Source organism: Salvelinus namaycush, chromosome 22 (genome assembly GCF_016432855.1).
Source record: "Salvelinus namaycush isolate Seneca chromosome 22, SaNama_1.0, whole genome shotgun sequence".
Lineage (NCBI taxonomy): Eukaryota > Metazoa > Chordata > Actinopteri > Salmoniformes > Salmonidae > Salvelinus > Salvelinus namaycush.
In genome coordinates this window covers 22,647,048-22,672,166 of record NC_052328.1, presented here as the reverse complement: position 1 = coordinate 22,672,166, position 25,119 = coordinate 22,647,048, and the positions used below count along the sequence as shown (strand labels likewise).

The following is a 25,119-nucleotide window of genomic DNA, read 5'->3' as shown; positions in this document are numbered from 1 at the left end:
AGTATCTCTGTCCTGCATAATTCAACATGCTAGCTACAACAACAGATGTTAGATAGCTATTACCTAGGTAGGTTTCTTATTGTACAACACATTATGTAGCTGTAAATCAGGGATGGGAAACTTTGATGGGGGTGGGGGCCACAAAAAAACCGAACTCATCATGAGGGGCCGCAGTGGCTCTGCGTACCCACATCCATAACCCCGCGTACCCACATCCATGTCCCTAACTTCGACCTTCCCACCAGCACCTCCGCTCATACTACACCACCATCAGGATATACCTCAGCAGCCTCCAATTCATGCAGAACACGCTACTACCAAAGGGCATCCGTAAGAGTCAACCACCTTCCAGTGCACTCCATCACCTTCAATATCATCTCCATCAGTATCACCGGTCACCGGCCTCTTCTCTTCCCACACCAACTGAACCCTGGAAACCATCCTCACATTCACCTTCTTCGGGTTTCTTCGCTGGACCACTTCCACTAACTGTGCTCTTCGGGGAGGTCTCACAGACAGAGACCTCCCCATGACCAGACATTGTTTCCAATCACATCTGAAGGCCTCTCCGTCTGGGTAGGAGCAGCCACGGCAACACACAAGGGCCTTCCCGAGGAATATTCAACATCCCTCGTCTCCTCAACCACCTTAACTCCCTATCCTCCTACATTCAATATAGCGCCCTTTACTCCTCCCCTCAAACTTTATCCATAACAGACAGACGCCACCCCGTCACCAGACACTGGTTCCAGTCACACCTGAAGACCCTTATCTCCCATACCTGTTTCACTGCACACCTCTACTCCCACTCCTTCCGGATCAGAGCTGCCACCTCGGCAGCACATAACAGCCTCCCCGCCATCTCAAGCAGAAGGCTCAGCACAACCACAGTTCATGACTGGGGGCTGACCCTGCCAGAAGGCCAGCTACCAACCCTGATCCACAACTGACCCTCATACCAAACTACTAGCCCCTTCCGACATGTTCGTCAGATTTCTGAACTACGTGAGCTTCTGTAGTCTGTCTAAACCCCAACACGTCTCTGTATGCTGTAGCCCATCCCAGAGTCCCAGTAGCAGAGAACCTGACAGGATTCAACAATGTAAGGTGTGGTATATTTACTTTACAACGATGGGTTGGGATCACAGGAGACGTTTACCTCCGAGGCATGATCTTCACGTGAAACAACGCTGTACAAACAATGTGTCTGTCACCAAGGCATGTAGATGTGGTGGTGGGTCATGTACAATTTACAGTGCTTTCAGAATGTATTCACACCCCTTGACTTTTTCCACATTTTGTTAGAAATTGGGATTAAAATGGATTTAATTGTCATTTCTTTCTCCAACAATCTACACAAAATACTCTAATGTCAAAGTGGAAGATTTTTTTTTTTTTTTTTTAAGATTCATGAAAGATTAAACACTAATATACACTACATGATGAAAAGTATGTGGACACCTGCTTGTCGAAAATCTCATTCCAAAATCATGGGCATTAATATAGAGTTGGTCCCCCCTTTGCTGCTATAACAGCCTCCACTCTTCTGGGAAGGCTTTCCACTAGATGTTGGAACATTGCAGAGGGGACTTGCTTCCATTCAGCCACAAGAGCATTAGTGAGGTAAGGCACTGATGTTGGGCGATTAGGCCTGGCTCACAGTCAGCGTTCCAATTCATCCCAAAGGTGTTCGATGGGGTTGAGGTCAGGGCTCCATGCATGCAAGTAAAGTTCTTCCACACCGATCACGACAAACCATTTCTGTATGTACCTTGCTTGGTGCATGGGTGCATTGTCATGCTGAAACAGGAAAGGGCCTTCCTCAAACTGTTGCCACAAAGTTGGAAGCACCGAATCGTGTAGAACGTCATTGTATGCTATAGCGTTAAGATTTCCCTTCACTGGAACTTTTGGCAGCAATTACTGTTGTGGACCTTTTGGGGTAAGTCTCTAAGAGCTTTGCACACCTGGATTGTGCAATATTTGCCCATTATTTTTTTAACTCTTCAAGCTCTGTCAAATTGGTTGTTGATCATTGCTAGATTTTCAAGTCATAAAGCCAATTTAAGTCAAACTATAACTAGGCAACTCAGGAACATTTAATGTCATACACAGGCACAGACTTGACACAGGCACAGACACACGCATATGTAGCAGTGTGATGTTGTTCCCCTAGATTATGCACCAAGTTGCACACAAGCACCAATTCAAATAGGCCAGGTCAAGAGGGGATGTTAATAATTTGATAATAATAATAATAATTCAGTGTATTTTAGTTAATTACAGCTGCATAGCTAATGTTTTTCTTTGGTGTACAAACACTTTTTCATATCAATATTGTACATACATGTGATGGTAAAAGTTTTCTATATTTTGGTTTGGCCCATCGCAGGTTATCTGTATTTCCGTACCCCCTTATTGTTCTCTTTTGCCTGACCTTCGGCTAGCAAGGTATGTTGTCCTTGGCTCCGAAACTGTCTAATATAAAACCGTCATAATGTTACACAATGTACTGTTATGCTACCATAAGTTTGTTACAATGTGGATAATATAAAGATTTTTGTCAACAAGTTTCACAAAGCTCGCTAACTAGGGTATCTATTGTAACTTGTGAGTACTTGGGACAGTGTTTGAGTGAGTGTACATGTGCTTGCGCAGGTGCCTGAGAGCTAGGACTGCGCCAAGGGTTAACATAATGTGTGTTGTCTCTTCGTGTGCAGGGCAAATAAAAATAATTAAACTAGCAGACCTTCAGTTGTGGCAGCGTCCTAATTAAAAAACGCAGAACGAACCACGCTACACATACAAACACACACATGATAACATATGCACTATACACACACGTACACATGGATTTTGTGTTGTAGATATGTGGTAGTAGAGTAGTGGCCTGAGGGCACACACTTAATGTGTTGTGAAATCTGTTGTGTAATATTTTTTGATATTGTATATAACTACCTTAAATTTTGGCAGCAGCTAATGGGGATCCATAATAAATACATATATAAATGTCGTCTTGGTAAGCAACTCCAGTGTAGATTTGGCCTTGTGTTTTAGGTTATTGTCCTGCTGAAAGGTGAATATGTCTCCCAGTGTCTGTTGGAAAGCAGACTGAACTAGGTGTTCTGATAGGATTTGCCTGTGCTTATTTCTGTTCCATTTATTTGTATCACCCCAAAAACCATAGTCCTTTCCAATGACGAACATAACTATAACATGATGCATCCACCACCATGCAGTAATGTGTTGTGTTGGATTTGCCCCAAAAATAATTATTTGTATTCAGGACAAAAATTATTACTTTTGCAGGATATTGCCGTGTTGCTAACAGGAATGTTTTGGAATATTTTATTCTGTACAGACCGCCTTCTTTTCACTTGGTCATTTAGGTTAGTATTGTGGAGTAACTCAGTTTTCTCCTATCACAGCCATCAAACTCTAACTGTTTTAAAGTCACCATTGGCCTCTCATGCAACTGAGTTAGGAAGGACGCCTGTACCTTTGCAGTGAATGGGTGTATTGATACATCATCCAAAGCATAATTAATAAGTTCACCATGCTCAAAGGCATATTCAGTGTCTGCTTTTTAAAATGTTTACCCATCTACCAATAGATGCCCTTCTTTGCAAGGCATTTTGAAGCTTCACTGGTCTGTGTGGTGGAATCTGTGCTTGAAATTCACGACTTGACTGAGAGACCTTACATATAATTGTATGTTGGGTACAGAGATGGGGGTAATCATTAAAAAAATCATGTTAACCAGAGTATGTCCATGCAACTTAGTATTTGACTTAAGCACATTTGTACTACTGGATGTATTTAGGCTTGCCATAACAAAGGGGTTGAATGCTTATTGACTGAAAACATTTCAGCTTAAAAAATAAAAGAAAGTCAACAAAACAAAAAATCCACTTTGGCATTGTGGGGTATTGTGTGTATTGTAGATCAGTGGCACAAAATCAAATTCAGGCTGTAACACAACAAAATGTGGAAAAAGTCAAGGGGTGTGAGTATTTTCAAAAGTTCTGTATGTCTAAAGGTTATTGTTTCTGTGTTCCTCTTTTTCTTGTGTGTTGTGTGTTCTTTTGTGTTTATGCGACAGCTTTTGGTTAGCGACAGCAGCCGTGGTTGGGTGAAGAAAAAAGCGGAATTACTATCTTACAGAAAGTTTTATTTTTGTCCAAAAAAGTGTTCAAAAAAAGTACATCTAAATGCTTCTAAAAGATGACATCCAACATTTCCCCTTTTTTTATTGTATGGGGGAATCGTGTAGCGTGAAAATCCCAAGAGGTTTTGGAGGGAAGCAGAAAAGCAGGTATTGGTTAATTAGTGGTCCTTAGTGACTGTCATAACTCTGTTGTGATGTAAGGCCCAGAGACTTAGTGGCATGGGCAGGAAATGTCTGGTGAAGGACCATGTTCACAACTCCCCTAGTAGGGATGTCACTCACACTGCTCTCTATGTAATTAGATCTGTGACCCCCTACTCTCTCACTCCAGGCTGTACAGTGTAACAGACCCCTCCACACTCACACTCTCGCACGGACGCACACACACCGCTGACGCCCACATACAAGACATACTGGTTGGAGTGCTGAGAGCAGGAGTACTGTTCAGTAGATCATGTAAGGGACCTGTCACTATACTTGGAAATATTTTTTTGCACCAACCCCTCTTTTTCAGTCTTTTGGTCTATTCCTAAATGATTAACAAGTATTTTTCTCACAGAGGCACAGAACAGCTCCCTTTAACTCTGTCACACCATGGATAGTATTGACAGCCTTACGTCCCCACACTCCAACCGCTGTTTATTGAAAGACAGAGGCAGAAGTGGACAAAGACACTGGTTCGCTGAAACTTTACACCAGACTTGTGTGTGTCTGAGAGTAAAGGTTTTCCCTCCCACCCACCTCTCTAACAACCCCCCCCCCCTTTCACACACACACCAAATGCCAAACCCCCTAGTAATGGTTTCTCTCTCCCCCTCTCTCTCTTTCCCTCTTTTTCCCCCTCTATCAATTCAATTCAATGTAAGCTCTTTATTTGCATGTGAAACATATGTTAAGATTGTCAAAGCAAGTGAAGTAGATAATAAACAAAAATGAAATAAACACAAAAAATGACAGTGCACATTACACTCCCAGAACTTCCAAAATAATCAAATACATTTCAAATGTCATATTATATCTATATAGTGTTGTAACGATGTGCAAATAGTTAAAGTACAAAAGGGAAAATAAGTAAACATAAATATTGGTTGTATTTACAATGGTGTTTGTTCTTCACTGGTTTCCCTTTTCTTGTGGCAACAGGTCACAAATCTTGCTGCTGTGATGGCACACTGTGGAATTTCACCCAGTAGATATGGGAGTTTATCAAAATTGGATTTGTTTTCGAATTCTTTGTGGATCTGTGTAATCTGAGGGAAATATGCCTCTCTAATATGGTCATACATTGGGCAGGAGGTTAGAAAGTGCAGCTCAGTTTCCACCTCATTTTGTGGGCAGTGTGCACATAGCCTGTCTTCTCTTGAGAGCCAGGTCTGGCTACAACGGCCTTTCTCAATAGCAAGGTTATGCTCACATAGTCTGGACTTAGTCAAAGATTTCCTTAAGTTTGGGTCAGTCAAAGTGGTCAGGTATTCTGCCACTGTGCACTCTCTGTTTAGGTACAAATAGCATTCTAGTTTGCTCTGTTTTTTTGTTAATTCTTTCCAATGTGTCAAGTAATTATCTTTTTGTTTTCTCATGATTTGGTTGGGTCTAATTGTGTTGCTGTAATTTGTAGAGGTCGGCCGATTATGATTTTTCAATGCCGATACCGATACCGATTATTGGAGGACAAAAAAAGCCGATACCGATTAATCGGCCGATTTATTTAAAAAAAAAATATATATATATATATATATATATATATATCATACACACACACACATTTTTGTAATAATGACAATTGCAACAATACTGAATGAACAATGAACACTTTTGTTTTAACTTAATATAATACATAAATACACACACGCACACAGCTCTGAAGTGACAATGATACTGAAGAGTCTGCTTAGGAGACAAATACTCTCAACTGTTTGAATAAAAATAGAGTTTAAGTTACCTGTGATGAATGTTGAAAACAAAAACTTTAATTTCTATATGCAGGAAATCCTATTTTAATAATGGGCATGGTAAGAATTGAAAACCAAAGTGCGAGTCATAATTCCCATGACACCTAGCAAAATCTGAAAAGCGTTTCCTTCATTTATTCCATAGGATATTTTTAGATTCACTTAAAATAAGGTCTGTGTTTCGTGTAGGCTTACATCACCGTGCCAATTTTATAACTGTGTAGATATCCATAGGACAAGGTAACTCTGATCAATATTGGCTAAATATAAGCGAAGATTAAAAAATTGTAGAGTGGATTTATGAAAATATGTTGACAAACGTTACCTTATCCTAGTGAGATTTACACGGGTATCAAAACGTCGAGGCGGTTTAAGCCTGCACGAAACACAGACCTTATTTGAAGTAGATCAAGACATTCTCTATGGAAGACGGTATGAACGGTAAAATAACGAAGGAACCCCTTTCAAATTCAGCCGCAAGTTATTACAGGAATTATAACGCGTCAACTATTTCTCTCTAAACCATATACCTTTGACTAATCCGGAAACTATCACCTCGAAAACAAAACGTTTATTCCGTTCCGTATTTTATCTAACGGGTGGTATCCATGAGTCTAAATATTCCTGTTACATTGCACAACCTTCAATGTTGTCATAATTACGTAAAGTTCTGGCAAATTAGTTCGCAAAGAGCCAGGCGGCCCAAACTGTTGCATATACCCTGACTCTGCGTGCAATGAACGCAAGAGAAATGACACAATTTCACCTGGTTAATATTGCCTGCTAACCTGGATTTCTTTTAGCTAAATATGCAGGTTTAAAAATATATACTTGTGTATTGATTTTAAGAAAGGCATTGATGTTTATGGTTAAGTACACATTGGAGCAATGACAGTCATTGATTGATTGTTTTTTATAAGATAAGTATAATGCTAGATAGCAACTTACCTTAGCTTACTGCATTCGCTGACAGGCAGGCTCCTCGTGGAGTGCAATGTAATCAATGCAAGATTGGATCCCCCGAGATGACAAGGTTAAAAATCTGTCGTTCTGCCCCGTTCCTAGGCCGTCATTGAAAATAAGAATGTGTTCTTAACTGACTTGCCTAGTTAAATAAAGATTAAATAAAGGTGTAAAAAAATATATATATATAAAATAAAATAGGCAAATCGGCGCCCAAAAATACCGATTTCCGATTGTTATGAAAACTTGAAATCGGCCCCGATAAATCGGCCATTCCGATTAATCGGTAGACCTCTAGTCCTGGGGCTATGTGGGGTCTGTTTGTGTTTGTGAATAGAGCCCCAGGACCAGCTTGCTTAGGGGACTCTTCTCCAGGTTCATCTCTCTGTAGGTGATGGCTTTGTTATGGAAGGTTTGGGAATCGCTTCCTTTTAGGTGGTTGTAGAATTTAACAGCTCTTTTCTGGATTTTGATAATTAGCGGGTATCGGCCTAATTCTGCTCTGCATCCATTATTTGGTGTTTTACGTTGTACACGGAGGATATTTTAGCAGAAGTCTCAATTTGGTGTTTGTCCCATTTTGTGAATTCTTGGTTGGTGAGCAGACCCCAGACCTCACAACCATAAAGGGCAATGGGTTCTATAACTGATTCAAGTATTTTTAGCCAAATCTAATTTTTGATGGCATAAAAGGCCCTTCTTGCCTTGTCTCTCAGTTCGTGCACAGCTTTGTGGAAGTTACCTGTGGTGCTGATGTTTAGGCCGAGGTATGTATAGTTTTTTGTGTGCTCTAGGGCAGTGGTTCCCAAACTTTTTATAGTCCCGTATTCCTTCAAACATTCAACCTCCAGCTGCGTACACCCTCTAGCACCAGGGTCAGCGCACTCTCAAATGTTGTTTTTTGTCATCATTGTAAGCCTGCCACACACACACTATATGATACATTTATTAAACATAAGAATTTGTGTGTTTTTGTCACAACCCGGCTCGTGGGAAGAGACAAAGAGCTCTTATAGGACAAGGGCACAAATAATAATAATCAATAATTTAGTTCTTAATTTCACCATCTTACATTTAAAACCTTATTTGTTCATCGAAAATTGTGAATAACTCACCATAGGTTAATGAGAAGGGTGTGCTTGAAAGGATGCACATAACTCTAAAATGTTCGGTTGTATTGGAGAGAGTCTCAGTCTTAAATAATTTTCCACACACAGTCTGTGCCTGTGTTTAGTTTTCATGCTAGTGAGGGCCGAGAATCCACTCTCACATAGGAACGTGGTTGCAAAGGGCATCAGTGTCTTAACAGCGCGATTTGTCAAGGCAGGATACTCTGAGCGCAGCCCAATCCAGAAATCTGGCAGTGGCTTCTGATTAAATTCAATTTCACAGAGGCATTTGTTGCAATTTCGATGAGGCTCTCTTGTTCAGATATCGGTAAGTGGACTGGAGGCAGGGCATGAAAGGGATAACGAATCCAGTTGGTTGTGTCATCCGTTTCGGGAAAGTACCTGCGTAATTGCGCACCCAACTCCCCCAGGTGCTTTGCTATGTCACATTTGACATTGTCCGTAAGCTTGAGTTCATTCGCACACAAAAAAAATCATACAATGATGGAAAGACCTGTGTTGTCCTTGTTAACGCAGACAGAGAAGAGCTCCAACTTCTTAATCATGGCCTCAATTTTATCCCACACATTGAATATAGTTGCGGAGAGTCCCTGTAATCCTAGATTCAGATCATTCAGAGGAGAAAAAACATCACCCAGATAGGCCAGTCATGTGAGGAACTAGTCATCATGCAAGCGGGCAGACAAGTGAAAATTATGGTCAGTAAAGAAAACTTTAAGCTCGTCTCTCAATTCAAAAAAGTGTGTCAATACTTTGCTCCTTGATAACCAACATGTTGTAAAAGCGTTACATGGTCGATGCCCATATCTTTGCATAGTGCAGAAAATACATGAGAGTTCAGGGGTCTTGCTTTAACTTCTCTGGGGCAGGTGGGACGCAAACGTCCCACCGGCCAATAGCCAGGGAAAATACAGCGCGCCATATTCAAATAACATGATATAAAAATCTAACTTTCATTAAATCACACATGTAAGATACCAAATTAAAGCTACACTCGTTGTGAATCCAGCCAACATGTCAGATTTCAAAAAAGCTTTTCGGCGAAAGCATAAGATGCTATTATCTGATGATAGCACAAAAGTAAACAAAGAGAGAAGCATATTTCATCACTGCAAGCACGACACAAAACGCAGAAATAAAATATAAATCATGCCTTACCTTTGACGAAATTCTTTTGTTGGCACTCCAATATGTCCCATAAACATCACAAATGGTCCTTTTGTTCGATTAATTCCGTCGATATATATCCAAAATGTAAATTTATTTGGACCGTTTCATCCAGAAAAACACAGCTTCCAACTTTCGCCAAGTCACTACAAAATATATCAAAAGTTACATGTAAACTTTACCAAAACATTTCAAACTACTTTGGTAATACAACGTTAGGTATTTTTAAACGTTAATAATCGATCAATTTGAAGACGGGATGATCTGTGTTCAATACAAAAAGAAAACAATCTGACGCAACTTTTTTCGTAACGTGACTCTCTCAAAATATTTACTTCATGTGACCCTCATTTACGATAGCCCTACTTCTTCACTACACAAAGGAATAACCTCAACCGATTTCCAAGGACTGGTGACATCCAGTGGAAGCGGTAGGAACTGCAAGCAAGTCCATTAGAAATCTGGTGTCTCTAAAAAACTAATTGAAAAGACAGTGACATCAAAAAAATACAAATTCTGAATGGTTTGTCCTCAGGGTTTTGCCTGCTACATAAGTTCTGTTATTCTCACAGACATGATTCAAACAGTTGTAGAAACTTCAGCGTATTTTTTATCCAAATCTACTAATAATATGCATATCTTATATTCTGGGGATGAGTAGCAAGCAGTTGAATTTTGGCATGATATTTTTCCCGAAAGTGAAAATGCTGTCCCCTGCCCTCAAGAAGTTAACAAAGTTAACCATTTCACTGTTGTGTCCAAAACGTATTTCAAGCTGTCAGGCATTCTCTTGACAGCAAGAGCCTCTCGGTGGATGCTGCAGTGTACCCAAGAGGCATTGGGAGCAACTGCTTGCAAGTGTGTTATCACTCCACTATATCTCCCCGTCATGGCTTATGCGCCATCAGTACAGATACCAACACATCTTGAACACCAAAGTCCATTTGATGTCACAAAGCTGTCCAGTACTTAAAAAATATCCTCTCATGTTGTCCTGGTTTCCAATGGTTTGTAGAAGAGAATGTCTTCCTTAATTGACCCCCCATAAACGTAACAGACATATACCAGGAGCTGTGCCAGGCCCGCCACGTCTGTTGACTCATCCAGCTCTAACGCATAGAATTCACTGGCTTGTATACAAATCAGTAATTATTTAAAAACATCTCCTGCCATGTCACTGATGCGTCGTGAAACAGTGTTGTTTGATGAAGGTGTTGTCTGTATAGTTTTTTTTGGGGGCCCCCAGCATTATCCCAGCCATATCCACTGCAGCAGGAAGAATTAAGTCCTCCACAATAGTATGGGGCTTGCCTGTCCTAGTCACTCAGTAGCTCACCATATAAGACGCTTCTAGCCCCTTCTTATTAAAGGTATCTGTTGCTTTTAAACATGTCTTAATTCTCGCTCAAAAAACTTGTGGCTTATTTTTCAAATTGGCATGTTTATTTTCTAAATGTCTGCGCAGAGTGAAGGTTGCATTGGGTTGTGAGATAGTACTTTTGCACATATAACACACTGTGGCTGAGGAAAGGCACAACTCCCAATATAAGTGAACCCCAAATCAATGTAGTTCTCATCATATTTGCGCCTCTTCGATGGTCCAACGTCCTTGTCTGTTGTCCGGTGCTTTCCCGGGTAGGGGGGCAGTAGCTCTTCGGCTGCATCAGATTCACAACTGTCAGTGTCCATGCTAGCTGGGCTAACAACAAATGTAGAATTATTGATGCTAGAGCTTCTTAGGGATAGGGGGCAGTATTCGGAAGTTTGGATGAATGAGGTGCCCAGAGTAAACTGCCTGTTACTCAGGCCCAGAAGCTAGGATATGCATAATTGGTAGTATTGGATAGGAAACACTCTAAAGTTTCCAAAACTTGTTAATTAAAATTCCTCAAACATACATGTATCTTATACCATTTTGAAGGTAATCTTGTTGTTAATCCCACCAAAGTGTCCGATTTCAAATAGGCTTTTCAGTGAAAGCACCACAAACGATTATGTTAGGTCACCGCAAAATCGGAGAAGGGCGCGCACTTCATTATTTATCTCCGGCAATGAACATACTATTCTCCGTCTTAAATTGTATTGTTTATTTACATATTAGGGTACCTGAGGATTGATTAGAAACGTTGTTTGACTTGTTTGGACAAAGTTTATTGGTAACGTTTGGGATTCATTTTGTATGCATTTTGAATGAGGGGAAACCGGTGGATTATTGAATGAAGCGCACCAACTAAACTGACTTTTTTGGGATATAAAGAAGGACTTTATCGAACAAAACAACCATTTGTGGTGTAGCTAGGACCCTTTGGATTGCAAACAGAGGAAGATCTTCAAAGGTAAGTGATTTATTTTATCGCTATTTTTGACTTTCGTGACGCCTCTGCTTGGTTGGAAAATGTTTTTAATACTTTTGTACGCGGGGCGCTGTCCTCAGATAATCACATGGTATGCTTTCGCCGCAAAGCCTTTTTGAAATCTGACAAAATGTCTGGATTAACAAGAAGATGCAACCAATGTATAACACTTGTATTTTCATGAATGTTTAATATTATGAATTTTGTATTTTTGAATTTCGCGCTCTGCAATTTCACCGGATGTTGTTGAGGCCGGGCGCTAGTGGTACGCCTTTCCCAAAGAGGCTAGCATTGGATGTGCTCGTGGAAGCAGAACAACTTGTGTCAATTTACAGGTGAAGTGTAGTACTGCTGGTAGTAGTAGTACCACCAGTAGAGCTGGTACAGTATGTGTCTCTATGGACGCGGGGCTTACTTTTTTAACCATTTATACATTTTAGAGCAAATGGAATGAGCAGCAGCTATGTTTGGCTACATATGGACCGTTAGTGGAATTCCTGTGAGAGCATAACGGTTAATGTGATTAGATGTTAATTTTTTGACTAGGCTACCTGGATTTGACATTGTGTTGTTATTTTGCTGAAAACTAGATGGTTTCATTTTATTTTTGGCAGTGAAACGAGGCTACTCAGGTGAGAGAAAAAAAACTCACCCAAGTGTATAGCCTCGTTGCAAAATATAAATGGACTGTTTGAAAATGTGAATCACATTTTTATTTGCGCATAACCCAGTTTGGGAATACCTGCTCTAGGGCAACGGTGTCTAGATGGAATTTGTTTTTGTAGTCCTGGCAACTGGACCTTTTTTGGAACACCATTATTTTTGTCTTACTGAGATGTACCTTTCTCTATCCCCTTCTCTGTCTGCCAGTCACACGTTCTACATTACAGGCCCGTAGCGCAGACGGCGTTCAGGTCATTCCAAACAAAATACACAGCGGGCACGGCAGCCGCCAAGGAAATATAATGGCCCACTGCTGACAGATGAAACAAATAACCCAAGTCGCAAGCATAGAGATCCCTCAGTCACGGACAGAGAGAGAGGGGGGAGAGCAATTAGAGCAAGTTCCCTTGACAATCTGATTATTTATCAAAGCATAGCAAGTACTGTACATCGACACCATAATGCATGAAATAGTGAATGCTTTCTGAACCATACCATATGTCAAATGTCATATGTCAAATCTCAAGTACGTGAGCTGTACTGGATTTAGTGTACAATTGAACCAGCTCCAAGCTACAGTACATCAGGGGCATTGGACATATTTTACCCAGGTTTATTCTGAACGTAACTTTTACCACAGAGTTTCTAAACTCAGAGGCGTAACATCACAAGACTTCCCGGAACGCTTGCAAAACAGACCAAACCGACCAGGCCGGGGTTTCCGAAGTCAATGAGAAGTTTTTTTTTCCCCTTAGTTGTTCATTTTCTCGAAATCTAAAGGCACAACCTAGATTCAATTCAATCTCTTAAATAGTTGAACATGTTATTACTCCATCTTCGTGAAAGTGAAAAACAGACACATTTTCATTTTTGTCAAAAACAACTTCATATCGGAAGAGTGCCTTTTATCTGATGGCGTGCACATGCGCAGTTCGGCACGAGACAACCGGTAGACCCGATGACGTGTTTCTGTGCATGAGCTTAGCTAGCCAACGTCGCCATTACATCGCCGATCATTGCAATCGGGGATTTCTATTGGAGAAGCAGTTTTAGCCCGTCTTCATGCTGAACTGCCTTTGCTTTATCCGCCTCAAGAACGATCTCAGTGATTGGCTACACTCCAGTACGTATGAGAGATTTCTGCCTCACTTCCTGAACATGACATCCTTTGTTGTCTGATTAGAAAGAAGCTGGGGGAAATATTTAACAATACCATGTGAATTAAAGAATGTAGATCAGACGTTTAGCCATGGTTACCTCCAAACTAAGGAATGTTGCAGTAGGACATGTGTTCTGCCTTTATTGATGTCTGGGAGCAGTTTAAGTGGCTTCGGGTGACAGGAGCGAAGACAAGCCCATATGACATGCATTTGAAAGTGTTTTGTGGCCGGTTTTTGCAGCTGGATATACCACTATAGGTCCCATGGTATGCACAGAAGAAGAACAAAAATTGCTTCAAGGGAAGCGTCCCCTTTGAGGGAGACTGGCCCCCCATATGTCTTCTACCCAAGAGCCTCTGCCTGTTCTATAGACTTTTGCTACCACAAGTGTATGGCGGAACTGTATCTTTGCCATAGTACAGCAGCACAGGATATTGCAGAACAAGGGAGATACATTTAAGATCTCGTTAAAATTTGAGTCCTCGTGCATGCGGAAAACCCCGATTACGCCACTCTTAACTTGAGAAGTTATTTCAAAAATCAACAGAGGTATCTTTGAGATGAAAGAGATTTTGTTCATCGAGGTAGGGCTGCTGTATGAGCACGTAGTTTTACACATCAGGTTTTACTCAAACTTCTCAAAATAATGAGAACTTCCTTGTTTTTAGCAACAGTTAGCGAGAGAGTGAGAGACCATCCAGTAGAGCACTAGAAAGATGCAGAGAGAGGGGGGGTTGTGTGCGTGCATAATGTTGAAAACAGAAACCACAGCTTTAACTCATAGAGCTCTTCCCCCCCTCATTTCCTGACACCAAATCAATCACCTCAGAGGTCTCATTCGTACAGAGGTCTGTTTGAGGCATGGCCCTGTTCAGATGTTACCGCTCTGTGGCATGTGTTATGTAAGTTGTCATAAGTGTCAGATTGGATGTCATAAAGACTCACAAGCTGTCAAACTCATTTGTTTACTGTGTAATTTCCGTATGTCAGTTCCAATGAATGTCCATTAAATGTCAAAACCCTTATAAACCCTCAAACTGACATGATCTGGCATTTCCCTGCGTACTGTAACAGTGCAGTTTGTTATTGTCTTTGTGTTTGGCAGTGTTACCCATAACAGAGTGGGTAACTTCTGTCTCACGCCTCATGCCAAGATATGCTGCTGACCGATCTTTGCCTCTTTTTTAATCTTCTGTTTTGCCCTCTGAAGACTATTTGTTTCCATTCACACTGGAAAATACATAGGGAGATGCAGCCAGCCACTAACCCTGTACTCTCTCCACTAACCCTGTACTCTCCCCTCTAACCCTGTACTCTCTCCTCTAACCCTGTACTCTCTCCTCTAACCCTGTACTCTCTCCACTAACCCTGTACTCTCTCCTCTAACCCTGTACTCTCTCCACTAACCCTGTACTCTCTCCTCTAACCCTGTACTCTCCACTAACCCTGTGCTCTCTCCACTAACCCTGTGCTCTCTCCTCTAACCCTGTGCTCTCTCCACTAACCCTGTGCTCTCTCCACTAACCCTGTGCTCTCTTCACTAACCCTATGCTCTCTCCTCTAACCCTGTGCTCTCTCCACTAACCCTGTGCTCTCTCCACTAACCCTGTACTCTCTCCACTAACCCTGTACTCTCTCCACTAACCCTGTACTCTCTCCACTAACCCTGTACTCTCTCCACTAACCCTGTACTCTCTCCTCTAACCCTGTACTCTCTCCTCTCACCCTGGACTCTCTCCACTAACCCTGTACTCTCTCCACTAACCCTGTACTCTCTCCACTAACCCTGTACTCTCTCCACTAACCCTGTACTCTCTCCACTAACCATGTACTCTCTCCACTAACCCTGTACTCTCTCCACTAACCCTGTACTCTCTCCACTAACCCTGTACTCTCTCCACTAACCCTGTACACTCTCCACTAACCCTGTACTCTCCACTAACCCTGGACTCTCTCCACTAACCCTGGACTCTCTCCATTAACCCTGTACTCTCTCCACTAACCCTGTACTCTCTCCACTAACCCTGTACTCTCTCCACTAACCCTGTACTCTCTCCACTAACCCTGTACTCTCCACTAACCCTGTACTCTCTCCACTAACCCTGTACTCTCTCCACTAACCTTGGACTCTCTCCACTAACCTTGGACTCTCTCCACTAACCCTGGACTCTCCACTAACCCTGTACTCTCCACTAACCCTGTACTCTCCACTAACCCTGTACTCTCTCCACTAACCCTGTACTCTCTCCACTAACCCTGTACTCTCTCCACTAACCCTGTGCTCTCTCCACTAACCCTGTGCTCTCTCCACTAACCCTGTACTCTCTCCACTAACCCTGTACTCTCTCCACTAACCCTGTACTCTCTCCACTAACCCTGTACTCTCCACTAACCCTGTACTCTCTCAACTAACCCTGTACTCTCCACTAACCCTGTACTCTCTCCACTAACCCTGTACTCTCTCCACTAACCCTGTACTCTCTCAACTAACCCTGTACTCTCCACTAACCCTGTACTCTCCACTAACCCTGTACTCTCTCCACTAACCCTGTACTCTCTCCACTAACCCTGTACTCTCCACTAACCCTGTACTCTCCACTAACCCTGTACTCTCTCCACTAACCCTGTACTCTCCACTAACCCTGTACTCTCTCCACTAACCCTGTACTCTCCACTAACCCTGTACTATCTCCACTAACCCTGTACTCTCTCCACTAACCCTGTGCTCTCTCCACTAACCCTGTACTCTCCACTAACCCTGTACTCTCCACTAACCCTGTACTCTCCACTAACCCTGTACTCTCTCCACTAACCCTGTACTCTCTCCACTAACCCTGTACTCTCTCCACTAACCCTGTACTCTCTCCACTAACCCTGTACTCTCCACTAACCCTGTACTCTCCACTAACCCTGTACTCTCCACTAACCCTGTACTCTCTCCACTAACCCTGTACTCTCTCCACTAACCCTGTACTCTCTCCACTAACCCTGTACTCTCTCCACTAACCCTGTACTCTCTCCACTAACCCTGTACTCTCCACTAACCCTGTACTCTCTCCACTAACCCTGTACTCTCTCCACTAACCTTGGACTCTCTCCACTAACCTTGGACTCTCTCCACTAACCCTGGACTCTCCACTAACCCTGTACTCTCCACTAACCCTGTACTCTCCACTAACCCTGTACTCTCTCCACTAACCCTGTACTCTCTCCACTAACCCTGTACTCTCTCCACTAACCCTGTGCTCTCTCCACTAACCCTGTGCTCTCTCCACTAACCCTGTACTCTCTCCACTAACCCTGTACTCTCTCCACTAACCCTGTACTCTCTCCACTAACCCTGTACTCTCCACTAACCCTGTACTCTCTCAACTAACCCTGTACTCTCCACTAACCCTGTACTCTCCACTAACCCTGTACTCTCTCCACTAACCCTGTACTCTCTCCACTAACCCTGTACTCTCTCCACTAACCCTGTACTCTCTCAACTAACCCTGTACTCTCCACTAACCCTGTACTCTCCACTAACCCTGTACTCTCTCCACTAACCCTGTACTCTCTCCACTAACCCTGTACTCTCCACTAACCCTGTACTCTCCACTAACCCTGTACTCTCTCCACTAACCCTGTACTCTCCACTAACCCTGTACTCTCTCCACTAACCCTGTACTCTCCACTAACCCTGTACTCTCTCCACTAACCCTGTACTCTCTCCACTAACCCTGTACTCTCTCCACTAACCCTGTACTCTCCACTAACCCTGTACTCTCCACTAACCCTGTACTCTCCACTAACCCTGTACTCTCTCCACTAACCCTGTACTCTCTCCACTAACCCTGTACTCTCTCCACTAACCCTGTACTCTCTCCACTAACCCTGTACTCTCCACTAACCCTGTACTCTCCACTAACCCTGTACTCTCCACTAACCCTGTACTCTCTCCACTAACCCTGTACTCTCTCCACTAACCCTGTACTCTCTCCACTAACCCTGTACTCTCTCATTTAGCCCTCTATTCCTTCCTTGTCTTTCTTTTATGAAAGCCAGGCAGGCTGGTCCAAAGCAGCGCCTGGATCTGGAGGTTCCGGGGGTAGGGTGGTGAACAGGGACAGGGGAATGGGTCGCATGGGATGGGGGCTTTCCAAACCTCCACACAGGGAGGGCCTTTAACTGAGCTCTATTGTGCTTTGATAACCCATATTCCCTAGATGAAAAACCACAAGCCCCTCAGCATGAGGAAATATATCTACTTTAAAGTGGCCTTTTTCACTTCAATGGCATCTTTTGATTGCCGTAATTAGAATCCCAACACTGTTGTTATGGTAGGATAAGAGCCATCTGTGTCTTTGATGTTTTTCTTGTTGCCATGTTGTGTTATTTAGCTTTACTAGTCTCATTCAACCAGTTTCTACATTCCTTTTACAGTTTTCCAAGAAACAAATGAGTGTGTGTATGAGTGTGTCTCCGTATTACCCTGTGGATTCCAGGAAGTAGAGACAGACAAGGCAGTACATCTAAAAAGGAAGCTGATAAATCGGAGCAGGGTGACGGTTGGACTTCCTCCCCTCAGAGTGGATTCCCCTCCCTAACCTTGGGAAAGAGATGCCACGTGCTGCACAGTTACAGGTTCCACATCTCGCTGATGAAGACCCTCATGCCATGTTACCCTCGCCACCCTCCCACTGTGCCAGACTGCTGACTAGGTGAGTATATCAAACGGAGGGTGGAGGGGTAAAGAGACAGAGAGGAGGGAATGTTCAAATCTCAGGCAAGTGTGAAGTTTGTTCGCTTGCTCACTCGCCCATGTGTAGCGAGCATAAACAAATAAACATTGACTCTCATGCACAGGCCAGACTGTTTCATCAAAGAAATATACAGTCATCTACGTACTGTACAAGACGTGTTCAGTACTGTAAGCTACACAATTGGAATGCAGTTAACATTGGCATGTACAGACTCTCTGTCTCTCTCTCTGTCACTGACACATGAAGCACACCGACATTAGCACTGTCCCGGTTTGTCCTGGTTTGACCCGTTATCCATCCAGACAAACATTGGCAGTAGAATGGCCTTTCTGAAGAGCTCAGTGACTTTAATGTGGCATCGTCATAGGATGCCACCTTCCCAACAAGTCAGTTAGTCAAATTTCTGCATTGCTAGAGCTGCCCTGGTCAACTGTAAGTGCTGTTATTATGAAGTGGAAATGTCTAGCAGCAACAAGAGCTCAGCCGCGAAGTGGCAGGCCACATAAGCTCACAGAACGGGACCGTTGAGTGCTGTAAAAATTGTCTGTCCTTGGTTGCAACACTCACTACCGAGTTCCAAACTGCCTCTGGAAGCAACATCAGCACAATAACTGTTTGTCAGGAGCTTCATGAAATGGGTTTCCGTGGCCTAGCAGCCGCACACACATCTAAGATCACCATGCGTAATGCCAAGAGTCGGCTGGAGTGGTGTAAAGCTCGTCGCCATTGGACATTGGAGCAGTGGAAAATCGTTCTCTGAAGTGATGAATCACTTCACCATCTGGCAGTCCGACAGACAAATCTGGGTTTGGCGGATGTCTGGAGATCGCTACCTGCCCAAATGCATAGTGCCAACTGTAAAGTTTGATGGAGGAATAATGGTCTGGGACTGTTTTTCATGGTTCGGTCTAGGCCCCTTAGCTCCAGTGAAGGGAAATACATTGACGTTCTACATGATTCTGTGCTCCAACTTTGTGGCAACAGTTTTGAGAAGGCCCTTCCTGTTTCAACATGCAATGCCCCCGTGCACAATGCGAGATTCATACAGAAATGGTTTGTTGAGATCAGTGTGGAAGAACGTGACTGGCCTGCACAGAGCCCTGACCTCAACCCCATCAAGCACCTTTGGGATGAATTGGAACGTTGACTGCGAGCCAGGCCTAATCGCCCAACATCAGTGCCTGACCTCACTAATGCTCTTGTGGCTGAATGGAAGCAAGTCCCCAAAGCAATGTTTCAACCTTTAGTGGAAAGCCTTTCCAGAAGAGTGGCAAAGGAGGTGACCAACTCCATATTAATGCCCGTGATTTTGGAATGAGATGTTCAACGAGCAGGTGTCCACATACTTTTGTAGTAGTGTATGTGATGTTTTGCATGTGCGTGTGTGAGAGAGAGAAGAAGGTCAAGAACATCTGAAGAAGTTAATTTGACCTAAAACCATAACACGGAATATCTCGTGTCACATTATTACACTTCCCCAGCAATGTAGCAAGGAAGGTTGGATGGAGACATGGATGGGAGGATGGAGGCTTACTTATTTTTTTATTTTTTTCCTTTACATACTCAGTGTATTATTACTTCTTAACTCTGTCATATGATCAAAATGGTCAATACTTTGTATTAATGTACTTTTATGAGTGGCAAAACAAAAGTAAAAATACTGAATAAAAAGGCGGATCACCAGTAGTTTAGAGTTTTCCTAACATTCTTGTCGTCCTTCTTGCTAGATCAAACCCCCCTATGGCTATCATCGATAGAGACTTATGCCAAATACCATTATAACTGACAGAGACCTATGCTAAAAGAACAGCAACTGATAAGAAGCTTATAAACCGTTGTGGGAACCTGAACAACTACAAGCACAATCTCTTCAGTCCCTTCACATTCCAGTCTCATGCCAGATTGGATAGTATTCCAAGGTCCTGGTTACTTTTCCTCCTTTTATTACCTATTTTGGATAAAACGATAACAGATTTGACCAGATCCCTTTGAAATTAGATTCCAATTATGCTATTCATTCAGCAGGAGGAGGCACCATTCTGACCTGATGTCCTTCATTGCAATACAACACAGAACATGTAAGAGAGTTCATGATTACACTCAAATAAACTTCAACAATGCATAATTACAATTAATTTGTACCCAAACAACATCTGCTGTCTCCCTATTGGTCAGCCAGTCACCCCATCCATTACAATCAGCCCCTTCCTCTTGTCCTGGCTAATGTAGCTAATGTTCTCGTGATAGCATCGGCGACTGCAGCCCATTCGTCTGCAAATGTTTACAGATGTGTAGCTGGGTGTGTGGCAGACGCTCACCCCTTCCTGTTAGTACCCACAGGGCTGCCGTGAAGGGTGGTGTGCCGGGTAGTATGGTCGACTGAGCGATTCAGCACACCATGGCTGAAATTCTGAAACGCACTTACGGATCATGAATTCTGAAACCTCTCTACTTCTGGTACACGCAGGTCAATCCAACCAGGAGAGTCACTGGGAGAGAATATCACTGCCCCAGCCAATGCCAGACAGACAGACCAAGATGACCTGGGAAATCCATTTGGGCATGGGCTTACATCACTCTCCACACGGGATCAAGTGAGGGGCCACGGGGATGTAGAACAATTGTTGCAGATCATGGAATTCCCATCGGTTGGAGCTTCCCGCCTGTTTCGTGGCGGAGCTAAAAGTAGCATCTGCCATCGTTCAGTCAGAGCATCAAACTCTCCAATTAGTTTCCTTTTCCAGGCCCATAAAGTTAGGAGAGCTGTGAATGTTATCTTCTCTCTGTACACTCACTGAGATGTTTCACATTGTGTATAAACCCCCATGACAAATAGTAAGATGGCGCTTGTCTGTTCTCTTTGAAGAGACTGTGTGGAGATGGATTGCACAGGCTCTGCTATCTGACAGCTAGCTGGGCCTCTAAGTTCACAGTGTTACAGAAAAGCTGGAACAAGCGTGTGGACACAGAGAGAGGAGAAAACACACACTGAAAGACCATCCCACAGGGCACTAGAAAGATGTAGAATGTACTGGAAATGTACTAGTCTTTACAACTGACATGGAGTCAGTCCAAGACACACCTTGAACTCTAAAATGGTACATTTCTCTGTTGTTGCTGTCATTACCAGTACTGCCAAGTCCTGTGTTCATACTGGGATTAGTACATAGTTCTCACACCCACAGGTGGATGTCATGAGCAAGACATAGGTCAAAGGTTGAATGCTGTCTGTGTTGTAGGGGTACGGTCATTAAAGATGATTTCTGTCAGATGTCTGTCTACCTGCTGAAATCCACGTTCCGAAGAATGCTCTGCTCAGAATGTAGCAGTTGGGGCAACACTCCCAAAGCAGTACAAATGTAACATTTGTTGTGGAGAAAAAAAATCTGAGTTGTTCGATACATTTTATGCATATTGTTGTTCAAATTTCAGTGATACATGTCTGTAGACGATGAATCAGCAAAAAGCAGCCCTCAAATTCTTAGAGTGCACCTTTCACCTTTTAACACACCAAGGGTAATGTCCATGCCTAACACACCAATAACGACCCCAGGTGGCTAAGCGACACACTAACCAGTCCTTCATTAACCAGTCAGTAAGGTTGCTGAGGCGACAAGACGCTAAGGTTTGAACTCCGGATCAAAGGTCATGCCACATGACAGCTGCATTTCCTACATGTTTTCACAGGTCCTGTGTTTTCACTGGCTCTCTAATCACTGTAGATTGACAACAGCACAGACGGTCCCATTCAACCTCCCTGCCTGCCTGCCTCTCCCTCAGATGCCTAGATTAAACAAACACCCGTGGCTCTAACTCCCAGGACAGGCAGAGTCCTCATAGTCCTGGGTTGTAGCAGCTCCCTCTCATATAGTATAGTACAGAATAGGGTTCAGCTCAACTCCACCCGTCCCGCTGTCGCTGAGATACAGATCTGTTTCCGTTACTTGATGTAAGCCGGGGATTTAGCTATGTGTATACTGCAGATAGGGGGTCATATGGATAGGATTTACTTGGGCTGGCAAATACAATAAACATGCAATGTAGTCAATGTACACACAAAACGGTTGTATAAGTAACTGTGCATTCATCTTGATGGTGAAATCTGAATAAAGGTTGAGCATAATGCTAAAGAACCTTGACTCCTACACACAAGTCCATCCTTCATATGTACAGAAAGACATAAAGGGGTCTACATTCAAAGGTGACAGTTGTGGATCCAGGACAGCTGGAACAATCAAAGGTCCACAACCGGTCAGATGTGACAGACATGATGAATCGTGGATATGGAAGAGAGTTGCCAGGTCTCGACTATTTCAGTCCTCCATTGTTCAGCATTCAGTCATCACTAGCAGCCAGTCAACAGTCAGCCCAGTCCCCTTTGCCTCACAAAGGATAGGAGAGTTTATGGGAAAAACACAGAGCATGTGTTTCCTTTCTCTCAGCACGTGTCCTTCCACAGAGTCACAGTGCTGTGCTTCCCTCTTATACACTCTCGCTAACACACTGGGTGACAAAATTGATAGAACGGAATAGTTATTTACATTTTTGTCATTTAGGCAGACGCTGTTATCCAGAGCGACTAGGTGGGACAACCACATATCACAGTCATAGCTATTTTATTGAGGAAAATGTACTATCACCAAAGTCAGAGCTAGAAAGGGGGGGGGATAAGAAACCAGAGGTGGCAGAATGGAGTGTTCGGGTTGGGGTATAGGGTTTGAGCATGGCCTGAATGTAGGGAGGGGCAGTTCAAGCACCATGGTCTTGTAGTGGATGCGAGCTTCGACTGGAAGCCAGTGGAGTGTGCAGAGAAACAAGGTGACATGGGAGAACCTGGAAAGGTTGAAAACCAGGCAGGCTGCAGCATTCTTGATAAGTTGCAGGGGTTTGATGGCACAAGCGGCGAGCTCAGTCAACAGCGAGTTGCAGTAGTACAGACGGGCGATGACAAGTGCCTGGATTTGGACCTGTACCGCTTCCTGTGTGAGGTAGGGTTGTGATCTACGGATGTTGTAGAGCATGAACCTACAGGAGTGAGTCACTACTTTGATGTTTGCAGAGAACGACAGGGTGTTGTCCAAGGTTCTTTGCACTCAGAGGGCGACACTGTGGCGATGTCAACCATGATGGAGAGTTCTTTGAGCAGGCAGGCCTTTCCTGGGAGGAAGAGCAGCTGCATCTTGTTGAACTTGAGGTGGTGGGCCAACATCCAAGCTAAGATATGTCAGGCATAGCAGAGAATGGAGAATGTCTCCAGAGATGGTCTGGAGAAAGGAGCAGGGGATGGGGTCGAGCTGTCAGGTTCTCGGGCGGCCAGATCTCACTAGTCGCAGGATTTCATCTGGAGAGAGGGGAGAAAGAGGTCAAGGCGTAGGGTAGTTCTGTGTAAGTGGGACCAGTGGACTCAATAGGCTGAGTGAGTGAGGAGCGGATGTTGTCAACCTTCTTTTCAAAGTGGTTGACAAAGTCATCCGCAGAGAGGGAGGAGGGCTGGAGAATAAGGTGGAAAATAGTTTCCTAGAGTTAGAGGCTGAAGCTTGAAATTTAGAGCGATAGAAAGTGGCTTTAGCAGCAGATACAAAGGATTATAGATCCTCTGGAAGTTGAGTTTCTCAATTTTCGCTCAGCTGCCCGCAACCCTGTTCTGCAAGCTCACAATGAGTCAGCCACAGCAGGAGGGGAGGGCACAACCGGCCGGAAGGAAGAGGACAGTGCTAGTCATAGGATGCGGAAAGGGAGGAGAGTAGACCGCTGAACAATTAATATAATCGCCACTGGACAATTTACATTGATCCCTCCCCTTTGTACACTGCTGCAACTCACTGTTTATTATCTATGCATAGTCACTTCACCCCTACCTACATGTACAGATTACCTCAACTAACCTGTACCTCTGCACACTGACTCAGTACCAGTGCCCCCTGTATATAGCCTCATTATTCTTATTGTGTTACTTTTTATTTTAGTCTACTTGGTAATTATTTTCTCAACTCTTCTTGAACTGCACTGTTGGTTAAGGGCTTGTAAGTAAGCATTTCACGGTAAAGTCTACACTTGTTGTATTTGGCGCATGTGACAAATAAAATTTGATTTGAGTAGGGTCAAAGAGGAAGAAGGATTTAGCAGAATAGAGAGATGAGAGGATAGAAGAGGAGAGAGTAATGGAGGGAGAGCGAAGATTGCAATGGCACATGACCATCTGAGTAGTGGCTGAGTGGCTAAGGTTGGAGGAAAGGGAGACAGAAAAGGAAACAAAGTGGTAATCAGAGACCTGGAGGGGAGTTGCTGTGAGATTAGTAGGTGAACAGCCTCTTGTAAAGGTGAGGTCAAGCGTATTGTCTGCCTTGTGAATTGGAGGGGATTGGGAAAAGATGAGGTCAAAAGACGCAAGGAGGGGGGCCTCCCGGGTGGCGCAGTGGTCTAGGGCACTGCATCGCAGCGCTAGCTGCGCCACCAGGGACTCTGGGTTCGCGCCCAGGCTCTGTCGCAGCCGGCCGCGACCGGGAGGTCCGTGGGGCGACACACAATTGGCCTAGCGTCGTCCGGGTTAGGGAGGGTTTGGCCGGGTTGATGTGTTAACAAACATCTGCAAGTTATGAGCAGTCATCAGTTCACACACCAAGTAGACTAATGGGAAGACAGGCAGCACTTGAAGTAGATGGCCCTAGCTAGCAAAAAGACAACAGATGAAGATAACAATTATACTTATCACTCCTGGAGATCAGGAGTCCTCTAGTTATAGAGTCACTCACAGTTGTGTGTTTTTGTAGTTAGGCTATACGCCTAACAATTGATGCTTGGAATGCAGTAAATTCTG

General features: G+C 43.5%; 1 protein-coding gene across 1 annotated transcript in view; it reads right to left on the bottom strand.

The window, feature by feature from the left end:
- The window catches only part of LOC120017794 (NK1 transcription factor-related protein 2-like), a 53,516-nt gene extending 30,005 nt beyond the window's left edge, over positions 1–23,511 (bottom strand). The window contains exon 1 of the mRNA XM_038960767.1: positions 23,394–23,511. Within this exon, the coding sequence (XP_038816695.1) occupies positions 23,394–23,511 (118 nt within the window). The remainder of the gene's footprint in view (positions 1–23,393) is intronic.
- Positions 23,512–25,119: the final 1,608 nt, after the last annotated feature.